We start from the raw sequence: 27,984 nt of genomic DNA, 5'->3' as shown, positions 1-27,984 counted from the left end.
ATAAACAGTATTGATAGGAAATAAATTCACCCATGTCTGATACACAGATGAAATACAATTAACTATTAAAGCTACACACTAATAATCATGTTTATTACAATCAGTTTATACATCTGTATCATATATACTCGTATATTGCATCCAACAAATGTTAACAAGACCACTTGAAGATGTCCAAGATATTTTTATAGATTAAACTTCTTTTTAATTTCCCTCACAACGATTAAAAAGAAGTTTAATCCATAAAATTATCTTGGACATCAATGTACAACTTCTAAATGCCACTGAAAGACATCACTTGAAGATGTTCACAACAAGAAATGCCATCAGGTCATTGGCACTGTCAACATTATACACACAAAATATTCCAACCATATATCACATGAGCTCATGATTTGCTAAACATGTATTCATTAATTTTCTTGCAAGATAACATGATTCAGGAATAGATATAACACCTCATAACATTCACCATCATGAAGGAATGCAAAGTATTCAAACATCACATCTGTGGTATGTTATTTGTAGTAACAACTGGAAATATATGTACCAAATATAAACAATATAGCCCTGAGATGCAAGTGGAGATTTTTTATGAAATGGCAGACTCATAGCTCAATGTGAGGATGAGGGGATGTTTTATGCTGAAGTCAGCAATACTCATAGCTCAATGTTTGTACTGAAGCCTGAGCAAGGTGAACCAGTGGTTGATAACATGAGCAATGACAAATGCCACTGGGTCATGATGACAAACCACCAGCCAGGCTATGCAATGTATATTCCAATTCTCTTCAGTCAACCAGGCTTGGGTCCTGGGGATGTTTTCTTACCCTGAATCCCCTACCAGCATAGTGAGTTTAGTTTTATGCCACACTCAGCAATATTCCAGCTATATGGCAGCAGTCTGTGAATAATTGAGTCTGGACTAGACAATCCAGTGATCAACAGCATGACCATCAGTCTACACAATTTGCAGACGATGACGTGTCAACCAAGTCAGCGGGCCTGACCAACCGATCCCGTTAAGACACGCAAGGGTTGCTTGGTAGAAATGTTGTGTTTGCGTGATCATTGTACTTGTCTGATGCAAAAGCAACAGCTCATATGGCACATTTACCTGCACAACAATTATTTTGACCAGGTATTTCAATTTTCACATGAATAAAAACATAACCAATGCTCTATGACAGTCCCTCAAATTTGCTAAGAAAAACTTGCCCCTGTTCAATTGGAATCAAACCAACTTTGCTGCCTCCAGCCACTGCCCAGTAGGAAACATAAATCTGACATTCTTATTGGGTAAACAAATAATTATTTATAGAATCATTACTGTAGTCTCTATGCATTACTATATTCATCATGTATTAATTGCAAATAGCAGTTGGTGTGTTCCAGTCTATGACATGAACTGTCCCGGCCACTCGGTCATCTCCCGGTACACTCTGTTTAGTGAATCATCTCCAGTCTATGACATGAACTGTCCCGGCCACTCCGGTCATCTCCCGGTACACCAGGAAGGGAGACTGTTTAGTGAATGACAGTCGGTGTGTTCCAGTCTATGACATGAACTGTCCCGGCCACTCCGGTCATCTCCCGGTACACCAGGAAGGGAGGTCCAGGGAGGAGAGGGTTTTCAGCCGAGTACACCGTGCAGGTCTTGAAGGCACAGGGGGACTCCCTCCAGCTGTATCTGAGTCCCAGGATAGTCTGCCCCTCCCCACACACAGTGGAGGACAAAGCAATGCTGGTTGATAGGGAGGAGACGACTGGAGCGTCGGTCCAGTAGGGGGGTTGTGGTGGAGGTGGCCCATTTAACTTTGACTTGACACTGCACAAAGCCTGAAAGAGTTTATTAGGGCATTAATGACAGTTTGAAGTAATCAGCATCACCTTTAAAAACATTTCTTCAAAAATGCCATGTCTAAACTTTCCCAATGCCAAAGAACAGTTTCAAATGCAATTATTGAACAAGTTTTTCAGGCCTTTGGTCCAGAATAGTCGAGAATACTCGAGGTTAGAACTGGTCTTCAGTAACCCATGCTTGTCGTAGGAGGCAAATAACGGGATCGGTTGGTCAGGCTCGCTGACATGTCATTGTATCCCAATTGTCGTTGATCGATGGTAATGCTGTAGATCACTGGATTGTCTGGTCCAAACTCGATTATTTACAGACTGCCGCCATATAGCTGGGCTCAGTAGTCCAGGTATATTCTGGTACGTCAGCTGAATGTGGGAGGAAAGCCTAAAGTAATGCACATCGTGAGTGAGTGAGTATAGGTTTATGCGCTTTTAGCAATATTCCAGCAATATCATGACGGAGGACAGCAGAAACTGGCTTCACACATTGTGCTCATGTGGGGATTTGAACCCAGGTCTGTGGTGTGACGAGTGAACGCCTTAAAAATAATCACTTCTTCACCTTTTCACTTCTTCACCTTTGGTGAAGAAGCCTAAACTGTTCCAAGAACAAATGATTCTTTTGCTGAGAAAGGGTTGAATTTTACCAAGAATGTTTTTGTGCCTTTTTGCAAGTTAATCAATATTTCAACAGCTTATGATTTCAAATTTTTGGTTTACAAATGATTTAATTTCCTTGAAAATATATTACTCAAATAAGTTATTAAGCATCTTATAACTTCTGATTCATTTACATTTAGTTTACACTAATGACCTTTGATCACCTTACCCACCCAAACCTCTTAGTCATGTGTGTAACAATGTACAGTTTACCTCAAATCCATCCAGATTACGGTATAGTAAAGGTTGTTTGTAAGTAAGGTTGAGAGTGTTTGTCCCTTCAGTTATTGTCATGGGCCTCGGACCGTCTGCCAATAAGTCCCGATTGTATGCCACCCTCAGACCTCCAACAAGCAGACGCTTGCCCACATCTGTTTTGTCTCGAAAATGGACGCTGTAATGAGCATGCAGATTTTGTCACAGAAACAAGTTGTCCTGAAGAACTGTAGGTTCTTAAGGAATAAGGCTGGAACATCAGACTTACAATCAATTAGTTTCTGGAAATGGCAAATTTAATTAAGTATTGCAGTAGAGCTAAAATGATAAAGGCTGACTTTTTAATGATCTATAATAAACTATCAGTCCAAGATGAATTTCTATTTCATTTATATTAAACGTTACCCACAATTCCTGAGAAGATGAGCATGGAACATCGAGGGCATGATGAGGCTGGACTTTAATACTCACGGCCACCAGGGGGAGATAAAGTCTGCCAGATCCATGGCAACAGCCATGAATGTTTTCTCCATCTTAGGATTCGGAACATAGCCGTAGTCTGCGGTCTGGTGCCAGCGTATCTCTGGGAAGCCAGATGTGGGAGGATTGGGATTCATGGGACCCAGCTGTGGAAGTGATATGACAATTAGGTTTATAGGAACAGCCTGCTGTATCATCACAGGGGGAAATAGGACAGGGTTCCACAAACTGAATACATGGAGTGAGTGAATTTAGTTTTATGCCACACTTAGCAATATTCCAGCTATATGGCGGCGGTCTGCAAATAATCGATTCTGGACCACACAATCCAGTGATCAACAGCATAAGCATCGATCTACACAATTGGGATGCGATGGCATGCGTCAACCAAGTCAACGATCCCGTTAGTCGCCTCTTACGACAAGCATAGGTTACTGAAGACCAATTCTAACCCAGAACTTCATGGGTTTGTACCCATGGAAGATACTTGTAATTGCTAGTGTTTCAAAGCCAGGTTTTTTGCATGAAAGTCATAAGTTTGTATTGAGGACGTGTCCTAGTATCAGTTTTTTTGCCGCACATCTCAAACATTTACAGGAATTCTTTTAACGGCAAAGTCAACTCACTTGTGGAAATCTGAGAGGGTGTGCTATGGTGAACGCCTCTTTCAATGGACACCTTATATTTCCTCCAACTATGTTTTTGTACACCCTTTGACTTCTGTATATATATTGTACACAGATTTATGTTCTCAGTCCTTGATGATCGCACAGAGCTGAAAGTTACCTGAACAAATCCAAAAGGGAAGAGTTTGTCAGTCTGTCCTAGTGATCCCTGGTTGAACTTGAGTCTCCAGTCTGAGATCATTGCAGGGAAGGTGCAGTTGTACTTGTGGGTGTTGGCGCCAGGCATGGCATTGTTCTCTCCTGTATGGGGAGGAACAGAGAATTCTTTAGATTTCTCTTCAATAAAGTGTAAGATAACCCACTACAATATGACTGATGAACATGCTGAAACAATATGGTAAACCATATACACCCAACACACCGTAGGGAACTACAGCAGGAGATACACCTCAATATGGAAATTTAATAGTTGCAGCTAGCAGCGCTGACTTTTATTTATCAACCTGAATTCCATCCAACCTCCCAAAAACTCAAACAACATTGTGTTGAACAACAGTGTGTCAAACATTAAGTTGTCTGGTAGAAAATGTTTGGTCCCTTCAAATATATTCTATATTCATCAATTTTCAGTTATGTCGAATCACAGACATCTATAAGTACTTATGTAGGTTCCTTCAACTTTGATACAACAGTGTTAGACTGTACTCACATAAAACCTTTTTCTTTTGTTGGCTTGTTCTTTAACGCCGCACTCAGCAATATTCCAGCTATATGGCAGCCATCTGGACCAGACAATGCAGTGATCAACAGCATGAGCATTGATCTATGCAACTGGGATGATGACATGTGTCAACCAAGTCAGAGAGCCTGACCACCTGATCCCAATAGTCGCTTCTTTCGACAAGCATGTGTTCCTGAAGACCAATTTTGAATCAGATCTTCACAGGTCTCTTGCTCCTAATATAATATGTCTATGACACACTCTCAACTAATAGTCTGTATCCATGTATCCAACTAGGTTTATTTATGCTATGGCTATACTGATATCCCTGAAGTTGATCTGACATGATGACTGTACCTTGGTACCAGATGGCTCCATATATGGTCATGTTGAGTAGAGGGTGGATCATACAGTTCCACAGCTGGGTGGGGGTGAGCTGGTTCCGGTAGCCGGGTGTGTACCTCTCACTCTCATCACTGCAGGGGGGCAGACAATAGTAACTACACAACTGGATATGAAGCATGCATCTGTCTGAATGACTAGGATAAGGCCATAGTATTCATTACTGTCAGGGACCCAAATGAGAAATATCTTGTATTTATAGAGAATGCAATTTACTGCCAAAGACATCCATTATGTAAACCATACAAGTTATATGTTCTGCAATTGCACAATCACCCGGTCACCGGGTGTAAAAACCTTGGAGTCAACTTTGTGTGCAGATTCTTCAGTGTTGTCACAACCCCTAGTGTACAGTACACAACCCTGTGCACTTAAAAGAACCCACAAATCCGTTGGTATATGACCAGATGGTGGCCACATGAATACGTGCAAACACCTAGTTGCAGGTACAGCAACATGCAGTGAACTTGGACAATGTGTCCCAGTCCACCCAACTTGTAAATGGGTACCTCGTTAGGATGTGAAAGCCACAATAACTGGGTGCGCCTTGTGGCTGCAAGAGTTGCATACTCCCCAGGGTGTTGAGATTGATAACACGATGTGCCTTTGAGATTGACATCCAATGATTGAGGGGAAAAAATACCAGCGCCTTGAGCAAGCACTAGTTGCCTGGATATGTGCGCTAAATATTGTATAATAATAATATGAACCTGTTCACTTTAACAAATGTATTTTCAGGATCTAAAAAATTCAAAAAGCATAGGTACCCGGTAAGACTGTTTTTTTCAAGTCTTTCATCCAAGTTTATTTATGATGAGATGTCAAAACAAAGCATTGACATGTATGGCAAAATAACTCAAGTTTGGTTGGCATTTTCACTCATTTATTCTAAGCATTTCAGTATTTCAAAATTGTGCATGTTGAACAAGGCTGTCAGTAATTTGATGATGTCTTTAGATTTTCCTATCAATATTAAAGTATTACATAAGTCTAAAATCCTATCTAACCCTGACCTAGCTACAGTAGAAATATTTCTGCAAATATAGACGTACATGTACATGAACGAGTCCACAATCTCTGTAGAGGAAATTCCACACTGTGCTAAGGCATCTCTTGAAGACCAGGCCTCAACGGGTGTTCCGCCGTACGACGTGTCAACCAATCCAATCGGATATCCCAGTTCCTGGTAGAGATACTTGCCGTACAGCCAACACACAGCGGAGAAATACACGCCAGTACCATCAGCTAGTGTCCCTGATGACAGACACCATCTGTCCTTACTCCAATGATTTTCGAGGTGATCTAAATAGGACCTATCCAGTTGTCCCGCACAACTGCTTTTAAGCGTCACTTCAATTTCATCATCGTGTAAAAATATCAGTCTTTACCATGATGGATGAATCAACATTAACACAGTCATACATAATTATTCCAAAACTATGTGTTCATTTGAACCTGTTACTGACAATTGTTGCTGAATTTCTACTTTAAATATGGTGTCATAAGATCAAGCAGTAATTATCATGTATATGCAGACATGAACATATTTTATAAGGGAAAACTTCTTACTCTTGTTTGGTAGGACCCAGCCCTCATTGATGGAGAGCAGGTCAAGTGTTTCTACAGGATAATACTCAAGGGAGACATCAAACAGACGGATGTGGGGATAGTTGACTGCATCAGCCAGTTCAGCAGAGCCATTGAACATCTGAAGACACACACATGCAGTGTCGACATTACTCAGATGTCTGGCAAAGTAGCAACTCTGCTATAGTACCATCTTGTAGCCAAACATAACTAGCCAGCCATTGTACGTTGTGTAGTTTTACCTGTGCATGAACTTGTATTGCTTGACATATTATGTTTCAATGCGGATTACCAATTGTTTAAAATTTGGAATTCTGAACTGACATATCTTAGGATGTTGTAATAAAGAGCATGAAATTTAGTTGCAAGCTGCCATATCATGGCATAAAATAGTTTTTTCATTTTGTTCCTAAAGCAAAAAACTTAATTTCTTTGGTTCCAGCTCAAAACATGAAGAACCTCTATTTGATATTTGGGAAGAATTACAAAAAGCAGATACTTATCACAAGCAACACCAGGGATTTACAGGACACGAATTCCTGTGTCTTATACGCATAAAAATTGACAATGGACAAATGAAATTTACTAGCGCATCCACAGGGATGCAGAAAAAGTCCAAATACTTGTGTAAAAATTCCAATCAAGTAACAATAAGTTATCACTAAGTTGGCTACTAGCTGAGTTATGGTATCATTTGCAGTTTCATTACTGTAACAATTAAAGTGTTGATCATGATACACAATACAATAACAGTATTAGTAATAATATTTACATGTCTCAGACCCCATTTTGCTGTCCAGGACCCTGAAAATTATAAGTATGAGTCCCAGGGTCCCTCAAATACAGGACTCAAGGTAACTCCCTGCAGCACTTAACAGGAGCACACCTTATCAACTGTAAACTGCATGTTGGACTGGCCTGAGCAGATCCACACATCCCCAAACAGGACATCCGTCAAGGTGATCGTCTCCGTAGCTGATGAGGCTGTGATTGTAAACGGTCCTGGCTGGGACACAGGGGGCAAGGTCACCTTCCAGATGCCGACACCGTAGGTGCTGTCTTTGTAAACCCTTCCTGAGACTGTCTCCTGACCTTCCACCTTGACCTTGATGACCTCTCTGATGTTCGGGGAGTACCCCCAGATGATGGCCTGTTTCGGTGCCCTTTGTAGAACCATGTGATTCCCATAGTAGGAGGCGAAGAAGATGCTAGGATCTGCAGTTGATGACTTGTTGGCTGAAAAAAAGATATAGTTGAAGTAATGCATAATTATATTCAGAGCTATATTGGGCCTGTGCTATGTTTTGGATTAAACCAGGGGTGGAAATAACTTTAATATTGCTAGTGTACACCGGTGGTGGCACATGTAAAATCACTTGCCCTGATAATTTTTCCTCTATACCGGCCGATTTTCTTGTTGATTTTTTAAATAAATAACATAATTAACATTGGAAAGTCAACTGGACATTGGTACAGCGTGATATACAAATTTGCTTGCCCGACTGGAAAAACATTGGACTCGGACGTCGGGCAATGGGTTATTTCCACCCCTGTAAACCATTGTTTATTTGTTGTTTGTTTTGACATCAGCACTATTTCAGTTGCTTTACTGCAGTTTGTAAATAATCACGCCTGGTATTGATATCAGGAGCAAAGAGTTGTTGGTTTGTTGTTTAACGCTGCACAACATTACAGCTGTATGGCGGCAGTCATGGGCATTTCTTTGTTTCAATAGTATTACAGCTGTAGGATGTTGTTTGTTAAAAAGTCGAGACTTGACCAGACAATATAATGATTGCGATACATGTGTTTATGAATCACTATGAAACCGAGATGATACCAGGTGTTCACGAAAAGTTGATTTTTGGTTAGTTGGTGTGTAGTTTAATGCCATACTCAGCAATATTCCAGCTATATGTCGTCAGTCTGTAAATAATTGAGTCTCGACCAGACAACCCAGTGATCAACAGCATGAGCATCGATCTATGCAATTGGGATATGATGACATGTGTCAACCAAGTCAGCGAGCCTGACCACTTGATCCCATTAGTCACCTCTTACGACAAGTATGGGTTGCTGAAGACCAATTCTAACCCGGATCTTCACGGGTCCACGAGCTGCGCCGTGTGGGTACAACACGACAGGCTATCACCCAAGTCAGCACACATGCAGAGATTGGCCACCCAATTAACTGAATCACTTTGCACAACAAATGAAATAACGCAGAAACTGAAAACAACTCCATCTTCACTGGCACTATTATAACATTTTCATAAATACCAATTAACAATATCTAATCAATAGCTATATAGACCTACTTGTTTACTATATTACATTTCTTTCTGGTTGCTAAATAGACTTTATGTCATATAGTATAATAGGAGCAGTATGTTGCACAAAGTCCAAGGTTACTTGCAACAATATTGAAATGTTCGTATTTCATTTCCTAATCTTAGAACACTGTTTTCATAGGAATGGATACCTTATAAATAGTAAAAACTGTAACTAAAAAGAAAGCACTAAATGAAATAATATGTGAGTGTTTGTGAGTTAATCCTATGGTAATCACTTGCAAACAATGATAAAATATAGTATTTACAGGTTGTACTTCAACATGATAATGACAGCTATGGATGTGTCATGGTGATCCGGTGGCATACCTTGAGACTGCAGTGTGTGAGAGTGTGATTGTATATCTAACTCCCCAAACCTAATACATTATACAGAGCATGGCTAAGTAAGACTTACACTCACACAAGGCACTGCAGCCTCTATAGGTTTGTCCACGTTAACTATTTCCAATTATAACTCATGCTGTTAATCACGGGATTGTTTGGTCCAGACTCGATTGTTTACAGCCCGCCACCATAGATACAGCTGAGTGCGTCGTAAAAGTAAACTCATTCACTCCAATTATAAAATCAGGGTTTGTCTTATTTACCTTTGCTCCAAACTTCATGTTGAAAGATCCGATTAGTGTGTCTACTTTGTGTAGTGGAGGCTGTCCATAGCGACAGGATTACAAGTGACAGGTTGAAACTAATGAATGTAATACATGAATTCATCTCGCTGGATCCGTTGGCGTTGCTCGGTGTGCCCGGAATCAAATTATGGCTTCAAACGAGAAACGTTTGACAACTCGTGAGTGTCAGCTAGATCTGTGCATTTATCTGACAACAGGGATGTTATTTGTGCATAAAATGTAACACATAAACAACGCCGACCCTGTCCACGGGGATCAAAATCATTCACATCATGTGACGAGCACGACGATTACAAAAGTAAACAAACTAGAGTTACTCCCCTTCACATCTGATCAGGGCCAGGGGGTAATCGATATCTTGCATGCCCATATATAGTCTACACTGCATGTGTGTGCTAGTGTGTCTGCGCGCTTGCGATACTGTGATTAAAATTGTTGTTTGTTTTTGTTGTTGTTGCTTTTTTTTTATAATAGTGTTTGAATGTTTAATTAAATATAGTATGACCAAAAATTATTGAGAATTTTAGGAATATGTTTAATTGGATTTCTAGATAAACAACCTTGACCAGCTATCAAGTGCTTGGTTTCATTCAAGAGAGACAACTCCGTTAATCCTTTTTCATTAGTTTGTGAAGAGTTATCCCCCTTTGTTTACTTGCTGGCAGACGACATTTTCAGTGATCCTCAGTATGGATGATTTAGAGAAGAGGAAGCTGATTTTAGAGTATTATAACAAGGACATCAGATCAGCTAAAGTGATTTCAAGTAGAACAGGCATCCCTTTGTCCACTGTTTATCGTGTTTTGAAAAATATTGCAATTGGATATGGCATTGAGCACCAGGGAGGCGCAGGTAGGCCCAGAAAATTGACTGTCGGTGACAGGAGGCGGCTTGGTATTCTTGTTTCTAAAAACAAACGAAGGAGTTTAGAAAACTTAAGGCTGGATATGATTGATAGAGGACATGTGGCTGTCTGTAAGGAGACAATTAGAACTGAGCTGCATGCAATGGGTTGGCAGAAAAGTCGAGCAATTCCATCACCGATCATGAAATCTGAACAAAAGGAGCGAAGGTTGAACTGGTACGTGCTTACAGCATAGAAAATTTAACTGGGACAATGTGATTATCTCAGATGAAAGTTCTTTGTGGCTGTTTTCTAATACACTGAAATTCTGGACCAAACAAACTGAAAAACCTTTGTATCAGCGCAGTCCGAAATTTAAAGTGTGGGGTGGCATATCTGTGTTAGTGGCAACGCCCCTCTGTGTATTTGAAGGGAATATGAACAGTGAGCGGTACACAGACATTCTCGAGGGACATTTACTTCCATCTGCTCACGTGTTCTATGGAAATGTTTGGATTTTCCAGCAGGACAACGACCCAAAACATCGTTCAAAGCATTCACAGGCCTGGTTTCGGACCCAAAATATGACATTATTAGATTGGCCAAGATATAGCCCTGACCTAAATCCAATAGAAAATGTTTTGGGACTTATGAAGGAAAGTGTCAATAAGAAAAATCTCACAAATATTGCTGAAATGAAAGAAGAGGGGGTCCGATATTTGGACAGCATGGACCACGACTTTCTAACTTCTTTGATCAGTAGTATGCCCCGCCGCATTGAAGCCTGCATTGCTGCCCATGGTGACTTGACAAAATGCTAACTGTTCACCTGTCTTTGAATCTGGAGTTATGTTCCGCTAATATTCACATTTAATACTTGAGTAATGAGTGAAAAAAATACAAAATTTACAATCTTTAAATTCTCAATAATTTATGGCTGTACTGTATATATACTCATGCCAATAATGGTTGTCACCCCTTCTTCTTTTTAATATGAGAGGGGTGGGGGGTGTGTGTGGGGGGTTGGGGTGCGTGGGAGGGAGTGACAACTATTATTGGCATGAGTATACTACAGTACTTATATATTCTGGCCTGCACATTCATATTAATATATATTCAAAGCCTACATAGTGGTTAACGCGTTCGCTCGTCACGCCGAAGACCCGGGTTCGATTCCCCAAATGAGTACAGTGTGTGAAGCGTGATATAAATGAAATATTGCCAAAGGCGGCGTAAAACCAAAGTCACTCACTCCCTGACAATGACATTTCCACAATTCATTTAACCAACATGTATTCCTTACACATTTCATACCTTTTTTTTATTATACATTTCTAAAATTCACGTAAAAAACTCTTTCATTCTACATTTCAAACACTCATTCAGTTTACATTTCGAACATTTATTTATTAGTTGAATGAATAATCAACCAGTTAACTCGGGGAGCAACCTGTGATGTTTGTCCTCAAGTAGCCCTCAGTGCTGGATTTGGGTCTTAAAAGGGCTCTCTTTTACGTACAATTATACAAGTAACTAATTTAGGTAATAAAGTGAAGACTGACTGTGGCATATTATTGTTTAATTATTTAAACTATTACATTCGGTTAATGTATTTATCTAATCATGATGTTTTATGAAACACACATCAAACAAGGTCAATGTCATATATACATTGTATTTTCATTGTGTGTACGGATTCCCTATTCTGAGACATGTTCCTTGACTTGATAAGCAACCTTCTATTTATCTTTTTTTCTGCACCACCTTTTTCTTGACAGTTATTTAAGGACTGTTACTATGTGTTCGAACTTTCGGCCGAAATCGGTTACAAAGGACGATTTTTCAAACATCAGCAGAGAATGAAACTACGAGCAAGTACCGTGGGACATGGGGATCTGTACGCCGTTGGGATTCCATATCAGGACGATCCTTAGTGACTCGAGAGGATGAGGAGTCCGTTACTTGGCGATGTCGCTCATAACATAATTGCTCGATTTTCTAAGAAGCACTTGCCCGTATGTGCATATGTGCATTAACAAAGCACCACCTGAATCCAAGATAATTTTTAACAATTGGTTCAATCAGGCGATCATACCCCAGCATACCGGAACGCGCGGGTAAAGCGCTTGCTCAAAAGCTATGGGTCGCATGTTCCAGTGATGAGTAGGCGCCAAGTGCATTGGGGTATACATTTATAAATTATAAATGTCATAACTGCAGTTTGTGGACTACAGTTTTCCGGACTGATTTTATAAGACGACAGCACTAAATTAAACTGAATTCACCTTTCTTGACATGGTGGGTGAGTGAATTTAGTTAACGCCGCTTGTAGCAATATTCCAGCAATATCACGGAGGGGGACACCAGAAATGGGATTCACACATTGTGCAAATATGGGGAATTAAACCCGGGTCTTCGGCGTCACGAGCAAACGCTTTAACCACTGGGCTATCCCACCGCCCCTGACATGGCAAGACGTAGACTATCAGAAAATATACGATGGCAGGTTACTGGTACGCATGACACAAGGATGTCCCGTCGCAACATTGGTGTTGAACTTCAATTGGTAGTTATGGATGTCAAGCGAGGAAGAGAAGTTGATATCCATAAATTTTAGGCATTTCCGTGTATCATTTCTATATGCCATTCCAGAAACGCTTGTGTGTTTGTAAGGAGCATGTTCTTCTAAATGCAAACAGCACACAGTAACTGTTACGTAATCAGGGGATCACAAAATAATTTAACGCTTATGCAATGCCACGACTCCGCAGCTATAACAGTGATGGTCCAAAACAAAGTTGGCAGACGAATTATCATGACATATGTTCAACAAAAGAAAATATGTCTTTGAAGGAGTTATCAGCAGACAACGCTCTATACTTGCCACCCATCGGTCGGTCATATTCAACAACCATACTCAGTTGGTGCAGGAATCGATAACTACCACATTAACAGCTCGGACCATTCCTGGTTCGAGATCAGTTTGTTGGCAAAACTGTTCGCAACCAGCTGAGGAAACACAACGTTCGGATCCTGACTAACGCTTAGTATCTGAATACATAATGTTTTTATTAGAAACAAATAATCCCTTTTAACTAAGAAGGAGCCCCATTCAAGGTGGGCAGGGCGAAATGTACTGTAGTTCAGTGACTGTGAGACAGACTAAGTCCGACCCCGATGTCCTGCGATACGCCTTAGATTGCTTCCACCTCACTGTCATGCATAGAAAGGGGCGGTGGGGTAGCCTAGTGGTTAAAGCGTTGGCTCGTCACGCCGAAGACCCGGGTTCGAATCCCCACATGGGTACAATGTGTGAAGCTTATTTCTGGTGTCCCCCGCCGTGATTTTGCTGGAATATTGCTAAACTCAGCGTCATGCATAGCATAGCTTGGTGTAGACAATATCTGAAGTCCAAGGGACAAGACAGTGACCACATCCTGGTCACAGATCAGTCCCGGTTTCATCATGACAGCTCTGATGGTCATGCAAGGGTCTACAGGATAATGTTTCATGCTGGCAGCATTCAAAGTCATCACAACATGGTATCCCTTCTTATGGAGTGAGTGAGTTTAGTTTTACAAGGCACTCAACAATATTCAGCTATATGGCGGCGGTCTGTAAATAATCGGATCTGGGCCAGACAATCCAGTAATCGACATAATGAGCATCGTCCTTCGCAACTGGGATACCATGACATGTGTTAACCCAATCCCCTTAGTCGCCTCTTATGACAAGCGTTGATTAGTGAAGAACAATTCTAACCCGGATCTTCACGGGTCCCCATCTTATGGAAGAACATAAGCATCATTGTTAATGGCAATTATGACCTATAGGCTACCGTGACGAGGTCGTTGGAGATCATGGTCTACCACTCGAGAAGAAGCTGGGACGTAAGGTCACGGTGCATGAGGTTGATACCCACCTATAGGTTGCACATGTTGTAACAGCACGCCTAGGACAGGACCAGAACCAGTCAGCTGCACTGGTCCAGGTGGGACAATGCTTGGCTGACATTTAGAACAACACCCGCCACTGGATTTTGTCAGTGAACCTTTTATGATGAAACATTGGTAAGAAGAAGGAACAACTATAGTTTAAATATTTTCAATAACTCTTACATCTCCTTATATGAAGCATATGTACTACATGAATACTGTATGTGTATATGTATATGTGTTTTTTATATTAAAACATTTTTGACACATTTAAAAAATATAGATTTTTACTGAAATGGGACTGTGCACAAAATGAACATAAATATGTATACAAAATAAATCAGAATAGCATTGGTCAGATACATCCTGAAATATAATACTTTCTGTAAAAAGTAATAATTGTTGAATTGTTTTATGCATGGGTTAACCATGGGTAAACAAATTTGTTATGTATATAACTTCATTCGATGCTATAAAACATGACTAAATACATTTGAGACCATTTTATAGAACTATTAGTATAAGTTAGTATTAGAGGTGATCTGCAAACATTAAATCTCCAAATATTTCTGATTGGTCGCAGGAAAATATTGCTTATATATTGATCCTACTTCAACTTGAGTAGTCAGCTCTTCAAACTCTGGCAGATTTCCTAATTTGTGTTAACTAATTTCATATTTTTGCAGATGGAGTTATTTCCCTTTACAAAATTGAAGACCATTAGCTGCTAAGGACATTCCAATACTTGAACATCTGGGAAGTCAAGAAGTGAGGTCATTTCAAAGAACGGCAGACAGATTGATAAAGTTTTTCACATAAATTGGTCCAGCCACCCTGGCCATCTTCTGGACCATTCGGAAGGGAAGTCCAGTCAGAGTGTTCCTGTATGAACTGTCAGCTGGGTCATCTGGTACACCAGGAAGGGAAGTCCAGTCAGAGTGTTCCTGTATGAACTGTCAGCTGGGTCATCTGGTACACCAGGAAGGGAAGTCCAGTCAGAGTGTTCCTGTATGAACTGTCAGCTGGGTCATCTGGTACACCAGGAAGGGAGACTGTTTAGTGAATGACAGTCGGTGTGTTCCAGTCTATGACATGAACTGTCCCGGCCACTCCGGTCATCTTGTTGTATGCCAGGAAGGGAGGTCCAGGGAGGAGAGGGTTTTCAGCCGAGTATACTGTGCAGGTCTTGAAGGCACAGGGGGACTCCCTCCAGCTGTATCTGAGCCCCAGGATAGTCTGCCCCTCCCCACACACCAGGGAGTACAGTGTGATGCTTCTGGGGAGGGCAGACAAGATGGGGTTGGGGGTCCAGATTGTGTTGTTAGTGCTCGGCACAGAGCACAGTACCTGAAACATACCCTCTTTATGTGAAACAAAGTACCTCAGTTCACATGAAGCATTGCATCTCTCTTCATAACAACCCACTTTCAATTATATACAGTGAGACCCGGATACCCGGACCCAAAATATCCGGAAACCTAGATTTCCTGTCAATTTTCATAAAAAAACAATCTCTTAGTTATAAAAGTGACTGTCTATAATGGATATGCGGTTTCGTTCCCGGACGGTAAACTTTACAAACCAGCCAGCTAAATAAACACAAAATTGACTCACTTATCTGCATGAAGCTTTTATCTTCCGCTGACCGTGTGAAGTGAAGTGAATTGTAATTGGCAAATCAAGATGACCATATTGCTTTGTAAGTGATTTTAAACCAGAAGTGTATGCTCACTACCGTTTCAACACCTAAGCCTGGATGACAGAAATCCAGATCTCCGTATATTCAGTTATCCGCACAATTTACGCAAAAACGAATGTGTTCGGATATCCGGGGTCTCACTGTCTACAAATACCATTTGAAAATATGCCAGTCATTCAATGCCCTGCTCAATTGCTATTACATGAACTTATGTCATTTTGACAGTCAAGCCGTTAAGATATTTCTGAAATAGTTACTTGTAGTAATATTTCGTTCTCAAATAAGTGTCATGCAGACCACAGAAAATCAATGTTTAATTAAGTTTTTAGAATTCCTACAGAGATCAGATCTTCATAATAAAACCATGGAACTGAAATGATCAGCTGAACATCTTGCCAACAGTGATTCCACACTCACCTCAAATCCTTCCAGATTACGGTACAGGATTTTTTCCTGATAAGTCAGGATAAGCTGGGTTGAGTTCTCTACAACTGTGGTAGGTAGAGGGCCAGCAGATAGCACCTCCTTACCATAGGCTACTCTCAGTCCACTCAGGTACAGTCTCCTAGCAACGTCAGGCTTGTCTCGAATATGGACCCTGGGAAATAGAACCGAAATGGTACATGTAGGAAAACTTCTTTATTGCAATGAGTGCGACATTTCGGTGTAGGTACTAACACCCTTATCAAGCAAGTGTTAGTTGACTGTCCATTGAACTTGGTTTTCCTTCATCTTTACAATTTCTAAAATGCCTCTCAAAGAAGTTATGGTACATGTATTTTAAAATACTGCCAGATTTAATGTTCAAATTGTGAGACTCAGGAACAGATTAAGTTTTTATCGTACAGAGAAAAATACACGCGTTCCAGTCAAGTGAGACAAAATGTTTTAATGTATCTCACAGGGCCTCCTTCTATGAATGTCCTTTGTTTTACAAGAGATACATGATGGACACTGAAGTACACAATTCTGGAGTGGAGATTGGAGTTAGCTTGGGCACAGTGATATCAATCAAAGTGTACACACGATCCATATGGAGATCCAAAGTCTGCCAGATCCATGGCAACAGCCATAAATGTTTTCTCCATCTTAGGATTTGGGACATAGCCATAGTCAGCGGTCTGATGCCAGCGGATCTCAGCATACCCAGATTGTACAGAAGGCTTGGGGTCCTTGGGTCCAAGCTATATTGTAAGAGGTAGGTTGAGGTTATTCCAGTGCAAATCTATATTGCGATAATTCAAAATACAGATATAAAGCCGGAATATACTTTTATGCCATTGATGCTGGGACAATCTACCTCCTGCTGTGGCATAACACACTGCTGGGACAATCTACCTCCTGCTGCCTTGTGTTAACAAAGGGGTGCCATTCATACACTGTCTTACTGGCATAACACACTGCTGGGACAATCTACCTCTTGCTGTGGCATAACACACTGCTGGGACAATCTACCTCTTGCTGTGGCATAACACACTGCTGTGTGACTCAAGTCAAAATATAGAAGAATATGTGGTATCAAGCCAATAGATACAATAAACAAAGACATTTCTTCAGCAACAGTTATGAGCTCCAAATAATGCTACTTGAATTTAATGTTGCACCATATTTTAGACATACCAATCAACAGGAACTGCCTTGTACAACAAGTTGGACAGAACAAGTTACAACATATTTTGATATGGCTGCCCTATGATCAAATTTAGACATTAATAAGTGAGCATTAAAATGACACAATATCTAGGCAATATTCAGCTATACAGGATTGAAAATCTGACAACATCCCATGAATATTTGTGGAGAACTACCTGAACAAATCCAAAAGGGAAGAGTTTGTCAGTCTGTCCCAGTGATCCCTGGTTGAACTTGAGTCTCCAGTCTGAGATCATTGCAGGGAAGGTGCAGTTGTACTTGTGGGTGTTGGAGTGAGGTATGGCATTGTTCTCTCCTGCATATTGGGAGACAACATGTCAGAGTTCCCCCTTGGTAATGTGACAGGTGAGAGTAGGAGATTACTGGTGTGAGGGTAAGAGATCAGTGGGGTGAGGGTGGGAGATCAGTGGGGTGAGGGTGGGAGATCATGGGTGTGAGGGTGAGAGATCAGTGGGTGAGGGTGGGAGATCAGTGGGGGTGAGGAGATCAGTGTGGGGGATGGGAGGGAAATCAGTGGGGTGAGGGGGAGATCAGTGGGTGAGGGTGGGAGATCAGTGGGGTGAGGGTGGGAGGTCAGGGTGGGAGATGGGTGTGAGGGTGGGAGATCAGTGGGGTGAGGGTGGGAGATCAGTGGGGTGAGGGTGGGAGATCAGTGGGGTGGGAGAGGGTGAGGGTGGAAGATCAGTGGGGTGAGGGTGGGAGTGAGGGTGGTGGGAGATCAGTGGGGTGAGGGGTGGGGTGAGAGAGATCAGTGGGGTGAGGGTGGAAGATGGGTGGGTGAGAGGGTGGGAGATCAGTGGGGTGAGGTGGGAGATCAGGGTGGAGTGGGAAGATCAGTGGGGTGAGGTGGGAGATCAGTGGAGATCAGTGAGGGGGTGGGAGATCAGTGGGGTGAGGGTGGGAGATCAGTGGGTGAGGGTGGGAGATCAGTGGGGTGAGGGTGGGAGAGATCAGTGGGGTGAGGGTGGGAGATCAGTGGGGTGAGGGGTGGGGAGATCAGTGGGGTGAGGGTGGGAGATCAGTGGGGTGAGGGTGGGAGAGATCCAGTGGGGTGAGGGTGGGAGATCAGTGGGTGTGTGAGGTGGGAGATCAGTGGGGTGAGAGGTGGGGAGATCAGTGGGGTGAGGGTGGGGAGATCAGTGGGGTGGGAGGTGGAGGTGAGATCAGTGGGGGTGAGGGTGGGAGATCAGTGGGGTGAGGGGGTGGAGAGATCAGTGGGTGAGGGTGGGAGATCAGTGGGGTGAGGGTGGAGAGATCAGTGGGTGTGGGGTGGGAGATCAGTGGGGTGAGGGTGGGAGAGATCAGAGGGTGGAGGGGGGTGGTGGGAGATCAGTGGGGTGTGGGAGATCAGTGGGGTGAGGGTGGGAGATCAGTGGGGTGAGGGTGGAGATCAGTGGGTGAGCGGTGGGAGATCAGTGGGAGATCAGTGGGTGGGCCGAGGGTGGAGAGATCAGTGGGGTGAGGGTGGGAGATCAGTGGGGTGGGTGGGAGATCAGTGGGTGTGAGGGTGGGGGTGGGGAGATCAGTGGGGTGAGGTGGGAGATCAGTGGGGTGAGGGTGGGAGAGATCGAGTGGAGTGAGGTGGGAGATCAGTGGGGTGAGGGTGGGAGATCAGGTGGAGAGGGTGGAAGATCAGTGGGTGAGGGGTGGGAGATCAGTGGGGTGAGGGTGGGGAGATCAGTGGGGTGAGGTGGGAGATCAGGGGTGGAGGGTGGGAGATCAGTGGGTGGGGTGGGAGATCAGTGGAGTGAGGGTGGGAGATCAGTGGGGTGAGGGTGGGAGATCAGTGGGGTGGAGAGGGTGGGAGATCAGAGGGTGTGAGGGTGGGAGATCAGTGGGGTGAGGGATCAGTGGGTGAGGAGGGAGATCAAGTGGGTGGGGTGGAGATCAGTGAGGTGAGGGTGGGAGATCAGTGGGTGTGAGGGTGGGAGATCCAGTGGAGGTAAGGGTGGGAGATCAGTGGTGGTGTGAGGGTGGGAGATCAGTGGGGTGAGGGGTGGGAGATCAGTGGAGGTGGGGTGGGAGATCAGTGGGTGAGGGTGGGAGATCAGTGGGGTGAGGGTGGTGGAGGTGGGGTGGGTGGGAGATCAGTGGGGTGAGGGTGGGAGATCGGTGGGGTGAGGGTGGGAGATCAGTGGGTTGAGGGTGGGAGATCAGTGGAGTGAGGGTGGGAGATCAGTGGGGTGGTGGGAGAGGTGGGTGGGGTGGGAGATCAGTGGAGGGAGGGGTGGGAGGATCAGGTGGTGGGAGATCAGTGGGTGGGGTGGGAGGGTGGGAGATCAGTGGGGGGGGTGAGGGTGGGAGATCCAGTGGGTGGCGGGGTGGGAGATCAGTGGGGTGGTGGGAGATCAGTGGGTGGGAGATCAGTGGGGTGAGGTGGGAGAGTGGAGGGTGGGATCAGTGGGGTGAGGGTGGAGATCAGTGGTGGGGTGGGAGATCAGTGGGGGAGAGGTGGGGAGATCAGTGGGGTGAGGTCACAGAGGGTGGGGAGATCAGTGGAGGTGGAGATGGTTGGTGGGAGATCAGTGGGGTGGAGATCAGTGGGGTGAGAGGGAGGGGATCAGTGGGGTGAGGGTGGGAGATCAGTGGGTGAGGGTGGAAGAGATCAGTGGGATGAGGTGGGGAGATCAGTGGAGTGAGGGTGGGAGATCAGTGGGGTGAGGGTGGGGAGATCAGTGGGTGAGGGTGTGAGGTGAGGGTGGGGAGATCAGTGGGTTGAGGGTGGGAGATCAGTGGGGTGGGTGGTTGGGAGATCAGTGGGGTGAGATCAGTGGGGTGAGAGATCAGTGGGGTGAGGGTGGGAGATCAGTGGGGTGGGAGTGGGAGATCAGGTGGGGGTGGGTGAGGAGGAGATCAGTAGGGTGAGGTTGGGGATCACAGAATTGGTGAGTGGTGGGAGATCAATGGGAGTTGGGCAGATGGGAGATCAGTGGGTGTGAGGGTGGGAGATCAGTGGGTTGAGGGTGGGAGAGCTCAGTGGGGTGACGGTGGGAGATCAGTGGGGTGAGGGTGGGATCACTGGTAGAAAGGGGGAGTTTACTGGGATCATCTGAAATTTAGGTTCTGTTGTGAATGGTTCCAGGGGTACTCATCACTACAACAGGTTACATTCCATGCAAGCTGAGCTTAACTGTACATACCTTGGTACCAGATGACTCCATATATGGTCATGTTAAGTAGCGGGTGGATCATACAGTTCCAGAGCTGGGTGGGTGTGTGGGAATTGGTGTAGCCAGGCAGGGTCTTCTCAAACTCATATCTGTTAACATACATCAAGTTTATAACATGCATGAGAGCGGTGCAAAACTCGGACAGTAACCTGGGCAAATACCACTAGGTTAGAAAAGAAAACTTATATGGTACTTTGATGCATACTAATCATCTATTTGATGTTGGAGCATGTGTCATTGAGACTGTACATGACCGAGACTGTACATTCTATGTAGATTGCAATACACCCCACTGGATGACCGAGACTGTACATTCTATGTAGATTGCAATACACCCCACTGTATGACCGAGACTGTACAAACTATGTAGATTGCAATACACCCCACTGGATGACCGAGACTGTACATTCTATGTAGACTGCAATACACCCCACTGGATGACCGAGACTGTACATTCTATGTAGATTGCAATACACCCCACTGGATGACCGAGACTGTACATTCTATGTAGATTGCAATACACCCCACTGGATGACCGAGACTGTACATTCTATGTAGATTGCAATACACCCCACTGGATGACCGAGACTGTACATTCTATGTAGATTGCAATACACCCCACTGGATGACCGAGACTGTACATTCTATGTAGATTGCAATACACCCCACTGGATGACCGAGACTGTACATTCTATGTAGATTGCAATACACCCCACTGGATGACCTAGACTGTACATTCTATGTAGATTGCAATACACCCCCACTGGATGACCGAGACTGTACATTCTATGTAGATTGCAATACACCCCACTGGAAGACCGAGACTGTACATTCTATGTAGATTGCAATACACCCCACTGGATGACCGAGACTGTACATTCTATGTAGATTGCAATACACCCCACTGGATGACCGAGACTGTACATTCTATGTAGATTGCAATACACCCCACTGGATGACCGAGACTGTACATTCTATGTAGATTGCAATACACCCCACTGGATGACCACCACTTGCTGTCCTGGCTATATCACTGTATGGTATCTAGGGATGTAACCATGGTGACGACTGACACAACCATACATCACAACAGTCCCAGTAGCAATACTCTTATGGCAAATTATGTAGGGGACTAGGTTGTATTATATGTGTCACAGTCAAGTGACACATGATGAGAGATTCATCACATGTCACTAGACACATCATCTTTCAGTTTTCCTATTTATTACATACCTCATGTCTTGTTGACAGCGGCTTATGACAACAGATTATCCAAAACAATAAAAACACAAAATATAAATTCTCCTGTCTATACGCACTGACCTTTTCAAATGTAGATTTTTGCAGGCAATCATGATATTGCAGGGTCCAAAATACCCCATATATTAGCGTGCCATGGCACAGTAAATATTGAAATGGCACAGATAAAATAGGTTCTTGGTGCCCTTCAGGCATGCCTGAAGTTTTAGAGACATAACTCACCTTTGGTCATTTAATCCCCAAAACAAAACACTTACGCAAATGACAAACAGGCAAAACCATTTATTGACTTTATCGCCCAGGAAATCACTGGAATTATGATGGATGATATAAAAAAATGTGGTTGTTCTTCCATTTAGAGTGATGGGAGTACTGATAGTTCGGTTATTGAAGTGGTAATTGTGTATGACTGATATACTGAACCAGTAAACCTGTCACAGAATTCTTAGCCATTAAAGGTGTTGGGAAAGTAGAACAAATGAAGGTTAGGAAAGCCATCTTAAACAGAAGACATATCAGTGACATAACAGAAAACAGGTTCAAATGATCATCATCATTGCTACAGTCATTTATTCTGAAAAACATGTGGGCACACTTGATTTCTGAAAGGCACATTTAAAATCTTGCCTGGTGCCCTAAGGCTCACTTAGAAAAAAAAGGATTTCTATCCCTGATAATTTAAACAAGATTTAAAAATGATAATAAACTCAATAAAATACTTGAAATAGTCAAAGTAGGGAGACAGATTACTGTAGACGCTCTGGGAAAAGGTATTGCACAGAAGATGACTGACTTGCTTAAAACCAACTTGTGCATGCATCAACACAGGCCTGTGCCACCATCCACACAGGCCTGTGCCACCATCAACACAGGCCTGTGCCACCATCCACACAGGCCTGTGCCACCATCCACACAGGCCTGTGCCACCATCCACACAGGCCTGTGCCACATATGGTACATACATTAAGATGTTTCAGCACCATTCCAGCCATGTGCTATAAATAACCAACTCTTCACCAGACAAGCCAGTGATTGATATAGTGATCAGCGATGCACGTCATGAGATACCAAGCAGTCACACAAGTCAGTGAGCTTGACCACCACATCCAATAGGTCATCTCGTAATTATAACTGACTGTAATCTGTAAGCCAATGGTGCTACGTACATGTATGAATCCACAATGTCTGTGGGAGATATTCCGCACTGTGCTAAGGCATCTGTTGAAGACCAGGCCTCGATTGGTGTGCCGCCATAGGATGTGTCGATCAGTCCAACTGGATACCCGAATTCCTGGTACATGAGCCTGCCATACAGCCAGCAGACAGCTGAGAAGTAAACTGACCCAGTGTGGTCAACCAGGCTCTCTGTAAGTAGAGCCCACAGCAGTCAGACAAGGAACACCATGTACTTGCTTCTGTGTTGAACCATCTATCGAAAATACAACTTGCAGATTTGTGTAACACATGTCTAGTAGTGTAGGCATACCTTATGTAGCCCTCTGACAATTGCAAACTGGCATGGCTCCCATGGCCCTACGGGTACACAAGTATGTGATCAAGAATACCGTTAATCAGACTTCCATGTTTGTGGAACACTAAATAGCGCTGGGTTAGGTCGCTGACCTTGTCTTCTCGCAGTTAGGTGCCTCACTCTCTGAGGGCGTGGATTTGAATCCTGGATTTTACCAATATTGGGAATCAAACTCAGGCCTTTGGGTTGGTGAGCCACTAGGCTACCCCTGTCAGCATCGATATTCAACCACTGGACCTATTGTGAAGCCATGTACTGGGTACTGGGTCACTTGATCCACTTGGTTAATCCTGGTCTGCTCCAACATTGAAGGCAATACTCACTCCTACTGGGCAGGGACCATCCTTCATTGACAGCCAGTAGGTCCAGGGTTTCATTGGGGTTGAACTTGAGAGCAACACTGAAAAGTCGGATGTTGGTGAAGTTGGATGCTGCAGCTATTTCAGCTGTTGCATTGAACATCTGAAAGATGAAAACTGAGACTTATCGCTGAACACTGTTTTATACCTTTTCTGGTTGTAATTACAGTGAAACCTGCCAACACCAGCACCTGTGTAATCCAGCACACTGTCAAAACCGGCATTTTACAACAATGTTATGACCATTATAACATTGTCTAATCTAGCACCTGTCTATTCTGTATTCCGGCACGACTATCCAGTCCCAACAAGCAATTCTAACTGTAACTAACACTGTCTAAACCAGCATGGGTATATGAGCAGGACCCATAATCCAATACACTTATTATCCTCTTGGCACGCTAGATAATCAGAAAGTAGTGATTGCGCGATGAATCAAGCTGGCATGGGTATGAGCAGACCAATCAAGGTCCCTTAATCCAATACACTCCTCTCGGCACACTAGATTGAGAGATTGTCCCGTGTAAATGGCAGCCATGTTGGAAAATGATCGTCACTGTCTAATCCGGCACCCTGTCTAAAGCCGGCATTTTATTTCAGTCCCATGGGGTGCCAGTTTAGACAGGTTTCACTGTATACAACCCATTTTGCATAGCTGGGTGCCAGGTGAGTACAAGGTGAGTACATCTATTAATTATTCATGTAAATACTATGTCGACCTATTGACACAATGGGTATTGCCTCCACCATACTGACATCACAGGTGATTCGTGTTGGATTTATGTCCAGCCTGGAGCTGTGAACATTCTAAACATGGTTTTCAAAACCCCTCTCAACATCAAATTCAAAAGTGGATAATTATTCATGCTTAAAAGCTTTGTGAGGGTTTATGCATTATCTTACTGTCACTGAAAAATATCACTGTGACTCACTTAAACATTCAGTTTCACAAACACAGTCATGGAACACTGATCATTGTAACTGACCCTTGTGTCTAAAACTAATGAACATATACCCTGTTGACAGTAAACTGCATGTTGGACTGGCCTGAGCAGATCCACACATCCCCAAACAGGACATCCGTCAAGGTGATCATCTCCGTAGCTGATGAGGCTTTGATTGTAAACGGTCCTGGCAGGGACACAGGGGGCAAGGTCACCTTCCAGATGCCGACACCGTAGATGCTGTCTTTGTAAACCCTTCCTGAGACTGTCTCCTGACCTTCCACCTTGACCTTGATGACCTCTCTGATGTTCGGGGAGTACCCCCAGATGATGGCCTGTCTCGGTGCCCTTTGTAGAACCATGTGATTCCCATAGTAGGAGGCGAATGTAAAGTTAGAGGGATAGGTTTGTGGGGTAACTACAAAACAAAGAAATATAAAACATCAGTGCTAGAGAATAACCAGTCTAAATTATCAGCTGTAACAGATTCCACTAGGCATAACAAAACGAAATGCTGATGATATTTATATTAATTGATCACTGAACACCAGGTGTTCGAAAAATAGGTCCTGCTCTTCTGGCACGCCAGGAACTCAAACAATTTTCATAAAAATTAAGCATTGTACCCATCATTCTACCACCCTTTTCTCTCTGCAGTAATTTTAAATATGAAATGCTTATTATCATTATCATTAAGCAGGAAATTTTCTAGGATTTCAAACTAAATCTTCAAGCTGGACAAATTGGGAGAAAATTGTTATTTTGTGCAATCCAGGGCCTAGATTTTCCAAGCTCTCTTAGTGCTAAAATAGTTGAAAGTTAATGTTAATGTATGGCACTTACAACTATCTTAGCCCTAAGAGAGCTTCTTTACTTACTTTAATACTAGGATACTTTAACACTGCAATAATAAAAACATCACTTTCTCTTTATTGTGTCATGTTATCAGTAAAAAACAAATCACCATTACAAAGCTGCATTATTTACATGTCCATACTGTAATTATAATCTTCAATCTTAATAACACATATTCTAGTCCTGAAACTAGATATTGGTTCTTGAGATTCTAGACGTGAATCCTGACTGATACAAACAATACTGCATAGAATTATAATTATTGCTCCCACCAAAATGCATATTTTAATACTACCTCAATTGACATAAGTTTGGACCTTCCCCTAATATCACCGTATAACCCCAATATAGTGTTTGACATTACAATCTATATGAAAATACAGTGAGAAAGGCTAAAAAAACCTTTTACTTATATGTCTGTCATTTTTCTGATTTGCTCAGATTTGAGAGAGATTGTGAACAGTAGTACAAAAGACATATTTCCCCCTACATGTTTCAACTTTATCTTCAGGGGGAATTTAAATTTATCCATGAAGAAAAAGTTGAAATATGTTGGAGGGAAACTTGTGTTATGTTATTATTTTGAAACTGGGATTCAAACTTAAGATACTGAGATTCACCACCATATATTTGTAGAAGCCATGCCCTGAGAACTAAGTCACCCCCAAAACTGAGGAATGGTATCATGTCACGAACTAATATGACTACAAGACTGATATGCATGATCAATGTGGTATATGTTTTTAGTTTTTTACACATCATAATAAGACAGCAATAATTTATCAACTTCTTCTTTTACTAGATAATTGGTGTTATGTGGTTCAGTACATAACCTGCACATTTAACAAGCAATACAGTACATTATAGAGTTTCAGTCACCATAGTCACCATAATTCACACTCTCATGACTATTATACATATCATACCAAGTAAGTCTAAAAGTTTGTGAGGCAGCACTTATTGGAGCAAAGCTGTTATTAACATGATTGGTGTGAAAACGCTATTTTATTATAAATATCATATGTTGTGAATAAATTAGCAGTTATACATGCTTGCCTGATCACATATAGTACAATTTATGTTTATAATATCTTTTGAAAATGATTAACAAAAACACACAGAGGAAATATTCTAATAATGTTGGGGGATAAAATAAAAACAATGTTTGAAGAAAGAATGACTGAAGAAATGTATTATACAGACTTGCCAAAATATTTTATGGTCTCTGATTAGTGACGTAAACATTGTTGCAAGTTCATGACGGTGATGTTGCACATAGTAGATACTCTGTATCATTATCATTGCATAACATCATTACAAAACTGAAAAAGTTTATTTATTTCCCAACACCGGAACCCTATCCTGGTAGTCTACCTTCGTTTGGAAATCCATTCTGAAACATTGCGTAAATTTCATCTTGACGCTCATCTACAGAGTGAGCAGCGGCCCGCAACAACAGCGATAGAAACATGCACTGTAGGAAGGCCATCGACCCCACCTTCCTTGATAAACCTGTTCTCGCTACCGTTGTGATGTATCCTGGCATCATCATCTCTGCTACATATGAACAGCGCAACAGGTGGATGCGGAAGCCTTGTTCTAAGTAATCTCGCAATGACACCTCTGCATGCGACAATAGCATACAAGTCAAGATTCCGTTAATACTTCTCACTCGCCTAAATGGATGTAGGTCGAGACTGAACAATCAAAACTTAAAACTCAAACCTCGTGATCATTGTATTGTTATTGATGTGAGGGTGGGTAAGTTAGAGTTACCCCCCTTACTAAAATCTGTCACATAAAACCCATATAGTTGGACAGTATGCTAATATGTGAGAGAGGTATGTCCCACGAAGAAATATATCTCCTATAGAGATTCTTTCGGTAGTCTGCTTTGAAAGTTATTTCTATAGAATCCCTGCCAAGTCTTGAATATCTACATTTTGAAAGAGCTCAATGACCTCTTCTGCTAAAACCGCTTTTCATGGGGAGTGAGTGAGTGAGTTTAGTTTTACGCCGCTTTTAGCAACATTCCAGCAATATCACGGTTGGATACTGTTTAATACACACGTATATATACCAAACGGGATGGGAGTTTGGCCATACATAATTTCATTATTAGCCAGTTGGAACTAACCTGGATTATTACTGTGTAGAAATGTTTTTATCATTACAGCGTACCCGCTCCTTTCGCACCAGACA

The 27,984-nt window shown here is 42.7% G+C and overlaps 2 protein-coding genes and 1 long non-coding RNA gene across 3 annotated transcripts; 1 reads left to right on the top strand and 2 right to left on the bottom strand.

Moving 5' to 3' along the window:
- Nucleotides 1-76: 76 nt before the first annotated feature.
- Nucleotides 77-9,829, bottom strand: LOC124282683 (sialate O-acetylesterase-like). Its single transcript, XM_046718709.1, has 10 exons — nucleotides 9,491-9,829; nucleotides 7,436-7,785; nucleotides 6,532-6,670; nucleotides 6,015-6,216; nucleotides 4,918-5,036; nucleotides 4,000-4,139; nucleotides 3,205-3,359; nucleotides 2,731-2,911; nucleotides 1,478-1,839; nucleotides 77-1,408 (listed from the first exon to the last, which is right to left on the bottom strand). The coding sequence occupies exons 1-9, from the start codon at nucleotides 9,612-9,614 to the stop codon at nucleotides 1,528-1,530; spliced, it is 1,722 nt and encodes a 573-aa protein (XP_046574665.1). The 5' UTR covers nucleotides 9,615-9,829; the 3' UTR covers nucleotides 77-1,408; nucleotides 1,478-1,527.
- A 4,580-nt stretch (nucleotides 9,830-14,409) lies between these two features.
- Nucleotides 14,410-27,531, bottom strand: LOC124282682 (sialate O-acetylesterase-like). The gene is made up of 9 exons (XM_046718708.1): nucleotides 27,157-27,531; nucleotides 24,999-25,345; nucleotides 23,948-24,086; nucleotides 23,260-23,458; nucleotides 20,804-20,922; nucleotides 17,819-17,958; nucleotides 17,037-17,194; nucleotides 16,428-16,608; nucleotides 14,410-15,658 (listed from the first exon to the last, which is right to left on the bottom strand). The coding sequence occupies exons 1-9, from the start codon at nucleotides 27,422-27,424 to the stop codon at nucleotides 15,368-15,370; spliced, it is 1,842 nt and encodes a 613-aa protein (XP_046574664.1). The 5' UTR covers nucleotides 27,425-27,531; the 3' UTR covers nucleotides 14,410-15,367.
- Nucleotides 18,991-19,580, top strand: LOC124282684. The gene is made up of 4 exons (XR_006900220.1): nucleotides 18,991-19,046; nucleotides 19,245-19,278; nucleotides 19,407-19,502; nucleotides 19,559-19,580. It is a non-coding gene; the product is annotated as an uncharacterized LOC124282684 (long non-coding RNA).
- Nucleotides 27,532-27,984: the final 453 nt, after the last annotated feature.

The sequence above is a fragment of the Haliotis rubra genome, unplaced genomic scaffold (assembly GCF_003918875.1).
Source record: "Haliotis rubra isolate DU_JTF1 unplaced genomic scaffold, ASM391887v1 Scf300, whole genome shotgun sequence".
Taxonomy (NCBI): domain Eukaryota; kingdom Metazoa; phylum Mollusca; class Gastropoda; order Lepetellida; family Haliotidae; genus Haliotis; species Haliotis rubra.
Note: the sequence above shows the minus strand (reverse complement) of the source record. Positions and strands in the feature narration are given on the sequence as shown.